Genomic DNA, 11458 nt, shown 5'->3' on the forward strand with positions numbered 1-11458 from the left:
ATCTGGGTGAGATTCTGAGGTGACCGCGTGATCCCAGAAAGGGGGGTCAGGACTTGAGTTGGCTGCGAGGCACTTTGTTGATACCTTGAGCGATGGGTAGCTGGTTATCGTTGGTAAGAAAACGTGTAAACTCCCTTGCAGTGTCTTTTCGTATATTTGGTGGTAGAATGTTGGGAGCCAGGGGATTCGTGTTGGTTTCGGTGTTCCGGTTACGATGCACATTGCGCTGTAAATTGTGTTGTTTTGTGTACTAGCTCCCGAACCAGGCTGGGGGACACTGACCGACGACAACCGAGATCAGCGATAGGGAGACAGTTCGCAGCACATCAGCAGAGGCATCCCAGGTTGTTCACACACGTTTCTGTAGCAGGGATAATTGAAAACATTTCAATGATCTGTTTTATGACGCTTGAAAGTCAGCCTTCTGTCCATAACCCCGAGATATCTTGGAATGGGGTCATAGCGAACTTTACTACCATAGGTCGCATTAAGGGTGGCATCTGCTGCACGATTGTTCAGGTGAAAAGCACTTGTGTTGGTTTTGAAGTAATTCAGTCAGCCTCCAGTCACTAAAATATGCCTACAATAACATTAGCTCAGCTAAGAGGATTGGGAATGTTTTCACGGTTTGTGCTGTGTGCAGCAATGGGCTGTCAATTGCATGTGAACTTATGAGAATATGTACACGGCAGATCACTTGTATATGTCAGTGACAATGTTAGTAGTGGGCCTTGAGGTAGGCCATTGTTCATAATTCTCTTGCGGCTGTTTACCAGCGAGGTGCAGCCTAAAATCATGGTTGTCGAGCATCACCTCGATTGGATTTAATATGGGAGTTCGGATTAGTTTCAACGGGTCATTTACTGTCAATACCCAAGTATGCTTGTTGACAATTTAAAACATGCGAAAACAATATTACACCATGTACTTTTTGGAGAGCAAGACAAAGGCCTACACACTCAGCAAACTAGAATTAGAGTCAAATCACTCATGACCATTCTTTTCACTTTGATGTTTAAAGCTCTCCAAAATACCTGCTATTGTGAGAGTGCTTCTCGCTGGAGACAAATTATTTTGCATAAAGGCTTTAACAAATTACGTGTAAAGTTTGCACCAACATCTGTAGTCCGTTTGCCCAGGATATTGCAGCCTGCGGTCATGGACATTTGGGATATTATACACAAAGCCAACGTTATAACGCAATCATGCAGCCTTTTATTTCCTTGTATTATTAAATTATAAATCTAATATATAATATTTAACTTGGTATCACTCAGCTTATGAAAACCGTTAAAATGTAATCATTGCATTTTGTAAAAACAATTCAAAATAGCTATTAAGATCTCCCACATTAACAGTTACTGCTTGGAAACACAATTCACAACAGCTGTGTTGAAAAGCATGTTTCCCAAAAAAAAATGTCCATAACATTTCTTTATATCCCAAGTATATTCTGGGTTTCAGAGAATACACAAACCTGACTGTAAACAATATTCTCCTCTGACCCTAACCCCATCTTTATTGAAAACAGACCTTGGATAAATTTAATCTAAACTGCTGCCTGTGGATGTGCTTCTCGAGCCTGATGCAAAGTGGCAGTGACATAATTAAATTAAGGAGCCCATTCAACAGTTAAACACATACGAATGGTGCATTACTGTATGACACCAATGTGTCAAACATCAATGATGCAATACAGTCCACAAATGGGAGATAACACAAGTTTATTAAAATATGGCACAGGACAGTAAACATCATTAATATCTCCCTCTGAAATGGTGCCACAATTCATTTTACAACATGTGTCCAAAAAGACCATGAATTCTTGTAATTTTCTTTTCAATGTATTACATTCCCAATTACAGTATATCAAAGCAAACTTGCGAATTTATAAAAAAAAAAAACTGTCAAAAGAATAAGGCCCGACATTAGTGGAATGCATACATAATTTATGCAATTGGCACATATGCTTTAAGGGTCTATATTTTTATGCAGCCAGATGTACAAATGTTGCTTGGCTTCTTAGTAAAATTCTGACATTGAGGAAAACTCTTTGCATGTCGTCTGGGCTCGGTGGCAGTGCCCCCTCTTCTGTGGCACCACGCTTGCTCACTTCGTCTTGGCCTTGGGTGCATCATACTTGCTTTTGCTCGAGTACCACAGCAGGAGTGGGACGCCCACGGATGGTAAGGTCATCACTGCAAACGCCATCCAGTCCAGCTGCACAGCACAGGTCGGAGCACAAGCTTCACATTTTGTTGCAAACACACACGAGCAGAGGCTTTGTGGGATTGCTGCTAACAATACGACGTACAAAATATTATTTCACAATTCATGGAGCATTTAAATAGAGCTGCATCGAGACTACACAAAGCAGGACACGGGGAGAAAACGGATATATTTATTGTTAGACCACAAGGAAATCGATCCTAAGGGTAGGGTGACTTCCCCATCAGCCCTGCCCTCTCCTCCTACATCAGCCCTGCTCCCGATTCTGTTGGTCCCACCATTCCACTGCTAGATGCACTCACGAGATATTCACTTTGACAAAACCACTCGACACCGACCACTCATTTGATCCTCACAACTCTGACGACACACTCACCAGACACTCAATACAGGAGACTCACCACTCACCGGAGCCTCACCCCTGATTCTGACCCCAACCAGACACTAGTCACTCACGAGACACTTGAGCACACAGCTAACACTCAAGACTTACCATAGACACTCACCAGTCACATAGCAGACACCAGACATACGACTCACTCACCAATCACCACCCACCTGACCCTCACCAAGCACTCGCAATTGCCACTCACACACATGAAATGCTCACCACTCAGGAATAGCACATTGTCGGTAACATAGCTCTAGAAATGTACAGATGCAATAGCACAATAAGTACAACAGGGGGCACACCACTCAATTAGCTTTGTAGGCAATGTTTTATGCATAAGTCAAAGATTGGAGGTCATCAAATGTAATCCTCATGGATTCTTATGGTCATATTGAGGCATTTGTGACATTATATAACTGTTATGGTGTGGTGACAGATTGAGAGAATCACAAATCCAACTCCATATATGAACACTTTATAGACATGAGACATTGGCAGAAAAGGAAGGTCTGGATTCAATATCTACGTATAAAACAATGAAAACAAAAGAAAAATGCATATATGTGAAAGCAATAAAATATCAATTTTAATTAATAAAACACATGTTTAAAAAATACTGGAAACCTGATGAGCATTTGATTTTACCCAGACCCAGCGTCTTGACTTCTTTAATTCACTCACCTGGACTTACCAATATACATTTAAAGGAGCTTCATTCACGAGAAACATGTAGGAATTTGAGAAAAATTAGGGAAGAAATAGTTTCTGTAATGGACACCCATAAATGAAGTGACATAATCTCAACCTATTTCGAGTTTAAATTTGTATTGGTCGAATCCATTTGGCATGACAATATGTAATCTCCACTAATTGCCAGAATTAAGATGAACATCTTAACACCTGTATTACTGCCAGAAATGGTAAGACCTTTTCTTTTTCAGCTTCTTAATACTGGCAAAAAGGGTTCCGAAGATAAAAGTGCTTAACTAGAGATGCGTTGTATGCAACGCTTTTTTGAGTACGCTAATACAACTCACATTTTTTTAAGTAACATAAGATGCCTTTAAATCCAGTAGGTAGAGAGATACTCCTTTGTACGTACATAATGGGCAGAGAATCTCCTGTCAAACTCCCTCTGGCCCAAGATGGAACCCTGGCCAGGAGCACTGGTGAAACCCACCTGTGGAAACAGACACAAACACAGGTGTGATTCGCTGCATTTTAAACTCGCATGCAAACTCCACAGAGAGAACATGTCATGGATAAAATGTTGCGCAGCAAATTCTTTCCACTAGTTTTTGTTAGCGTATCCAAGTCGTATGAATAAAACCAGTAGCAGTCACGCACAGTAAATTCAATGCACACAGCGGGAAGCAATTAATCTAAAACGTTCCCTCTCAAGGTGACAACTCTTTCCTCGATAACACAGCTGTTACTGTGGGGGAAATTCAAGATGCCTGCCTACTCAACAAAACCACCACTGGGACAACCACCCCAGCCCTACTGTCACACGAAAGTTGCCACACCACAATGTTAAATTATCAGCGGTTCGTGTTTTATTGCTACCCATGCACAGCAGATGGTCACACAGTGGGAAAGGCAACAGCTGACTCACCATCACGCTGCTGCCCTCGTGGGGGAGGTAGGAGACTGTCGCTGCCGTAAAGTTGACGTAGCCAGGTTTCAATGGCCGCAACACAACCGCGTGGGTAACATTGCTCGATCTAAAAGCGGACTTGGAGTTAAGGGCCTATATTGAATGACAGTACGTTTTAAAGAAATTCCTTTTTAATGTTTGTACTTTGCAATATTATATCACGGGTATTTCTGAAAAATAAATGTTATTCTCATAGGCTTTTATCCAAGTTAAATTGATATAATTACATAATATGCACCATTATATTCCACTGCACATGCCATTTATTTTCTTAAGCAAATTTTAAGATAAATGTTTTATTACTGCTTGAGTTATAAGTATTCGAAGTCAAAGCTTCTCCCAAATGAGCAATCAGGCGGCACGCATATCCGTTGGTAGCCCTAAGCCAGTTTTGGAAATTCCCATGATGGGAGCCAGGCTTTTAATAGGACAACCACTGCTGCCTTTTCCACAGTGGTATTGAATTTATTATTCTCGAAGAATAATAGGCTGGGACAACCTCCAGCCAAGACTCAAACTTGGAACCTTCCGATTGTGAGTTAAGTTCTCTTGCTTCAGCATCATCCGACCAGATATAAGCGACAATATTAACTGGAACGAAGAGCAAATGACCAAACATTGACAACAACAAAAACACAGCACAGTGGAGAGCTTAATAAGGCAGTGTTATATATAGGAGGCTGTCAAGAGGCGTCACAAGGATACGGAGCAATCCGTTCCCACTTGGCGGTAAGAGCCCCGGAGACGATGCCAAAGTCCTCCGGCGAGAAGGACTCGTCGACCAGCTCCACATCGAGGGCAGCACTGCGCAGGACACGGCGCGCACACACACACGAGCACCCCGCGCGTGTACACAGCCGTTAACGCCAGTCTCGCACATCACACACAGTGACCACCCCACAACCTGCACGGCTCCCACACCCGCCTCCTCACTCAAAACTAGTCTCCAAATAACAATCGCACAGCAATTTACCATTGTGAATATTGTAGGCTCAAGAGCAGTACGGGTCACCCATAAATATAGTGCAAAGAAATGAGAAAGCAACATTTTGTTTAAAAGATTCTACCCGGTCTTCTACCAATCTCTTTGAACATGAGATTAAATATATCAGACGTTCCCTCTCACAATATTAAATCACACTTGCAGAAGAGGGTTATGAGTGGGGTGTCAATAAATGTATCAAAATGTATAATACTTTCCTTCAACAAGATGTGTGTATGAACTAATTTCATGCCTCATGAATGCACCGTTGAAAAATAATGATACATATCCAATTTTTAATTACGCAAGTGTAAAGCAGGGGATTTTGTCAAGCTTGTGTGCAGTGCAGCCATTTATTACATATGTATTTTAATCTTAGTTTTATAATCAAATGGACACACTAGTATATTAAAGGTATAATATTATATTTTAAGGTGGCTATTGTAAATTACTAAACTGTGCAGCTTGATGGCATTATCGTGCGATAAGCGTTTTGTCCTTGCCTTATCTTCCATCTCGAATGTAATTGCTACATTAGGAGGTCAGTATGATATGCAGCAATGCATACGTTGAAACCAAAGTCTTTCAAGAATCTGACTTGTAAATAAGTATAACCCGTAAAAACTAAGTTTTTCACTATAAATCCTTTATATGCGCGTGGCAGCGAACTTAATATAAAGGATTTAAAAATATATTCGCCTGTGGAGGACGCGGGGATCGATCCCGCGACCTTTGGCATGGGAAGCGAGGGCGCTACCAACTGCGCTACTCCGCCACGGCCTGTGGAGGGGTTACGCTATGGGCTCTTACACTGTGGGCTCTTACACTGTGACGTTCAGCCAAAGCCATGAATGAGTTATATTTGAATATATGTAAAATAAAAATTTTTTGCCTAAAAAGTGTAAAATTTTGGGAATTTTTTTTTACGAACATTAATTGTCTCGCACAACGAGTCTGTGTGGAAAATGTCAGCTCGATTGGATCACGGGAAGTGGGTTAAAAAACGACCGAAAGATTTGCACGGTCGTAAGCAAGCAAGCACGCAAGCAAACAAGCAAGCACGCAAGCAAGCAAGCAAGCGAACTTAATATAAAGGATTTAAAAAAAGGTATCTAGTATGACAGCGCCTACAAGAACATTAGTACTTTGAGCAATTACTATCTCAAAAGGTGTTTGTGCTTTTACAGCACAGTGAGTGATACAATAGTAAGGCTTTCTCTGGCCATACCTGGAGCCCACGTTGTAAATGTTAAACTGGACGGTCAAGTCCCGACCTTCCACGGCATATGTGTTGAGCAGGTTTTTAGAAGCCAGTAGCCTGGCCTCGTCTCCTCCATGCACTGGTGCCAGAGTGCACAGCACAGCCACCCACAGGGATAGTGACACTCGCATCTGTAAGAAGGGCAGGAACAGACCACATGCGTCTCATGACATTTAAATCCACATCCGCATGGGTATATTTGAAAGCTTACATTAATTTTGTGTTTATCACACTTGCCTTCCTTTAATTTCTCTATGATTAAAAAAATTTACATTGAATGCCCTCAAAATATATACCATTGTGTTCTGATTATTCATGACTTAGGCGATAAATGACAAAAGCTCACCTTGCTTACCAAGACTGCTTTTGGAGCAGTAAATACGCTGAATAGTGTATAATCCAGCGATTCCTGCCTATACATTCACGTGTCAAATAGCTATAGAACTCAAAACATCCACGCTCTAAGAATGCGCAAATTCATATAATTTGCGGATTTCTTGCATTTCACAACTCATCTTGTAATCAGCGGGGCCGTTGATCCTAAAATATGCCAAGAAATAGCGGATTTCTGATTCTCTTCCAGGAGCAGCCAATTCCTCCCGTAATCCACGGCACACCGCATCGGCGGCGTCCCTGGATTACTTTAATTTGCTATAATGATATTGCAAATGTTATTATACAGTTTTTTAAAGGAATGCACATTGCAAAAAGGCGGCTATGCAATGTGAGCCATGTTATTTATTAATCTAAGCACTTCTTTGCAATGTAAATTATATATTTGTAAAACTTTCAAATTGCCAAGGGTTTTCCAGCTCCTTTACAATGCAAACTTTGTTCAGTGTTTGAATAGCATACCTCATAATCAACGTTTTTGGGTTTAGATCGCGTTATTTATAAATGTGTCGTAACCCTCCACCACCCGACATGGCCAATCAGTAAAAAAGTGTCACGTTGACAAAAGACAAATAGTTCTGCTGTGTCTCCCGTTCTTATATAGAGCAGCTGCTCTATATAAGAACGGGAGACACAGCAGAGCCTCACCATTCTGGCGAATTGCCCGATGATGCTGGAAGCAATTACCAGCGAAACGTCGTACTCAAATTGTAAATGTTGTGGTTTCACGCTTCAACACACCGGTGGGCTAAAGCAGTGAACTATTTGTCTTTTGTCAACGTGACACTTTTTTACTGATTGGCCGTGTCGGGTGGTGGAGGGTTACGACACATTTATAAATAACGCGATCTAAACCCAAAAACGTTGAATATGAATAATATTGGTCGCGAAAGCCTACGTGTTAAACTGAATAGCATACCTATCGATAATATATCGAAAATGCAAATAATTTACCTTTTTTTTTTTGCTTTCAACAGCAGACTAGCTGCGCTGATGTGATTTGGTTGGTAGAAGAAAATGTAAACAAAATTCCCCCTCGCATAGAACCATATGGCAGATGTCTTAGAAAAATTAGAACTTCAAAATCCAATAATTTATCGGGGATTAATTTAGCCGCTATGTAATTCGCACAATTTTTTTTTGTGAATGGGGTTGTGTGGCTAATTCCTCTTGTGATCCGCGGGCACGCTGCTTTGGCTACAGGATCCGCAATATGGTATCCCCCACAGTGGCTTCATGAATTTCTGCTGTACACAATTTACACGAATAAAGTGTACCTGAATAAATACTATTTTAAAATTGAAATCAATTCTTTTAAATTATAATCTAAAGATGCAATCGCACTGTACTAATCATCACATCACTACTGTTTAGTCAAATTAAGAATCTAGAACAATAATAATTTCAATTTGCATAGCATCTAAATACAACCTGGCCTCAAGATACGTCACGTAAGGAGTGTTTCAATCAGGGGGCACATTTTAAAAAATACAATGGTCGTTCGTTAACAAAAGAAAATACTAAGCAGGAAACTGTTACATAAATCAAATGACACATCGGAACTGATACAATCTTGGAAAGTTAAGTTCGTGGTGCTGATGTTGGCAAATTAAACATCCACCAAGATACTGAATCGCAATGGGAGCTCACATGATTAAACACATGTTACCAAGAGATAATGCAACTCGATTGATTCTTTTGTTAATTACTACCGGATGTAAGAGAGAGATAAATATCAATCCAATATACATAGCCATCATCGCCCCCTACTGCAAAAACTTGACAGGACCCTCCAGGATAAGCCTAATAATGACAAAATGTAATGGTTACATTAAGTTGTATGGCACACACGGTTAAACAAGGGACGATCATTCAGCCCATCGCATGGCTGTGGTTCAAATGAATAAGGCTCAATGAGCACTTATCTTGTATAATAAATATAACCTTGTACAATACATGACGTCGGTAAAAATATAATAAAAATCGACCATCGAATTAAAAATAAAACTAATTTAGAGATATTGGATCTCAATGAGTGTCAATTCTACGAAAAGGTCAATCGTTAGAATTGACAGCAAAGATCGCTGACGTCGATCAGTAACGACGACGATGATGAATAATCACAAGCGGGCCTCGCATGCGTTCTAATAAAAGGACGTCAATCTTTAACCGACTGCCACATGCCTCAAAGGGTTACTAGATCGAGACGGTTAAGAAAAAAATAAAATCATTATCAATCAACTCGACATGGTTCACGTATCGATAATCAATTAGGAAGCTCGCAAGCTTTAGACAGCATCTGCACACAATACTTATATAAACGACCGTATAAATGACTTAGATATTATGACCTTTGACTGTGTTTTTATATACCGAAGCTCGTTGATGAGGTTAATTAAAGCCAAAGCCAAGACGACTCTGCACGGATTCATCACACGCATCGCGGGGTTGAATGAACAAACGCAGCATGAACACTACAACGCGGCATAGTATACAAAGTACAAATCTTTGACTTAATTCAGCGCTTATTGTAACATGTTAGAAAGAGAAAAAGCCACGAACCTTCGCTCGCTGCGCTTAATGCCGCTGCCACCACCACCACGTCAGCGATCGCAGAGAGCCACGTCGCCCGGGTCCAGTGCATGCAGGGATAAGGGCCGTAAAGCTACCCCTTCTCACTGTCGTAAAGCTCCCCCCCCCACCCTTGCTGTCGTAAAGCTCCCCTCCCCCGACCCCTGCTGTCAAAAAGTTTCCCGCCCCCAACACCGTCGCTGCCGTAAAGCAACGACGTCGCACGCGTTGCCGTAAAGTAACAACGTCGCACGCGCTGCCGTAGAGCAACGACGTCGCACGCGCTGTCGTAAATCAACAACGTCGCACGCGCTGTCGCAAAGACCCCGTAAGTGTCGAGTGGTTGGTAAGGGAGTGGGGGAAACCCAAATTCTCCCAACTTTCTTGATTTGAAGCTTTCTCCCCAACTTTGCATTTATTTTATTTCACCAGGTAAGGCCACACTGAGCTATATAGCAGCTCGTTTTTCAGAAGCGACTCGGGGTCACAAATGAACGCTGAACGAAGTGGCTGAACACGTGGAAATCTCAATCAGTCTCGGCCCGCTTATTCGAACTAAATTGGGGCAGAGACTCAAGTTCAACCGCAACAAACAAAAAACATGAACAAGAAAACATCTTAAAGTGACTATGTGACTAAGTGCAAACAGAAAATCCAAGAAAAGACAGCAAAATATTGCAGAAAAAGCACCGTACACCAACACTGTGTGCAAAAATCCCAGTGGGATGCAAGTCAAACAACAACAACCACAAGACAACTTAGTAATAAAAATAAAACATAATAAAACAATTCTCACGACGTTTCGGCCACAACGCAAGCAGCCGTCCTCAGGCGAAGAATGAGGCACCTCCAAGCTTGGAGCGTATATTTAAGCTGGGTTAGAGGGGGGGAGGTGGGAAGAAGAGCGCCTCAACAAAATAATTTGCATATCAAGAGGAATTCAGCATATGGAAAATGCGTAGGAGGTGGGCGGGGGGGGGGTTCCAAATCAATACTATGCCCGTGCATTATGCAGGATTAGCAGCATCAAAGGGGGGGGGGAGGGGGGTAGCATTAACAAAGGAAAGGAATGTTAATAGTATGTAGCCGCAGTTACTAAACAACCACGTAAAAGACTAAAGTAAAAAACTGCATAACAAACTAAAGTATAAACTACATAGCATCATCCGTATACTTACTATACTGTACAATAAGCTGAGTTACTAACAGTAAGTAATACATAAAAATTCTACGTTGTAAAAAATTATATAATATGCTTCCATCTAAACTTTATTCTCTTACATCACACGTGTCTATACCGTACTATATACTGCCATAGGCACACCCAACATTAAATTACATACTGTATTGCAATAAACCACCCTATACCTTATACATTTTAATATAACACTATGTATTATTCTACCCACCCTAATGTGTATCGAAATGGTTTATTACGTCCTTCCAGTGATTGCTAAGCCAGAATCCATCTTCTCGGTTAAAATTGTCTCTGTGTTTGTATATGTGGATCGCCTCATGAACGAATCTCTCATGATAGCCAGATGGCTTGCAGAGAACCTCTGTCTTGGAGAAGTCAATGTCATGTGAGCCCACTGAGTTGTAACAGTGGTCTGCCACGGCTGAGGTGTTTGTCCTACCGTGTTTCAGGTCAGCTTTATGTTCACGGATGCGGTCTGAGACATGTCGTTTGGTTTCCCCAATGTAACTGCTACCACAGAGGCAACTTAGTTTGTAGACACCAGGGTACTGTATGTCTGGAACCACATCTTTTACCGACGGTACCAGATCACGGATTTTATGTACTGTGTTGAATCGGACCTGGATCTTGTGTTTAATCAGGATTTTGGAGATCTTTTTTGTGACCCCAGCAATGTAGGGTAAGGTGATGGTCTTGAAAGGCTCCCCGCCCACCTCCTACGCATTTTCCATATGCTGAATTCCTCTTGATATGCAAATTATTTTGTTGAGGCGCTC

General features: G+C 41.4%; 1 protein-coding gene across 1 annotated transcript; it reads right to left on the reverse strand.

Annotated features, from left to right (window-relative positions):
- Positions 1-1707: 1707 nt before the first annotated feature.
- LOC144954538 (translocon-associated protein subunit beta-like) lies at positions 1708-9582 on the reverse strand. Its single transcript, XM_078885013.1, has 6 exons — positions 9476-9582; positions 6488-6651; positions 4983-5081; positions 4236-4344; positions 3723-3800; positions 1708-2220 (listed from the first exon to the last, which is right to left on the reverse strand). The coding sequence occupies exons 2-6, from the start codon at positions 6649-6651 to the stop codon at positions 2110-2112; spliced, it is 561 nt and encodes a 186-aa protein (XP_078741139.1). The 5' UTR covers positions 9476-9582; the 3' UTR covers positions 1708-2109.
- Positions 9583-11458: the final 1876 nt, after the last annotated feature.

Source organism: Lampetra fluviatilis, chromosome 3 (genome assembly GCF_964198595.1).
Source record: "Lampetra fluviatilis chromosome 3, kcLamFluv1.1, whole genome shotgun sequence".
NCBI lineage: Eukaryota > Metazoa > Chordata > Hyperoartia > Petromyzontiformes > Petromyzontidae > Lampetra > Lampetra fluviatilis.

Bases quoted from the DNA above. Each gene is read 5' to 3' on its own strand.
- LOC144954538 (XM_078885013.1), bottom strand. From the start codon at position 6,651: ATGCGAGTGTCACTATCCCTGTGGGTGGCTGTGCTGTGCACTCTGGCA. The intron at 4,345-4,982 runs GTATCCTTGTGA...GTCCGCTTTTAG, and splicing joins AAGTGGGAACGGATTGCTCC to ATCGAGCAATGTTACCCACG. The intron at 3,801-4,235 runs GTGAGTCAGCTG...CTGTTTCCACAG, and splicing joins ACGAGGGCAGCAGCGTGATG to GTGGGTTTCACCAGTGCTCC.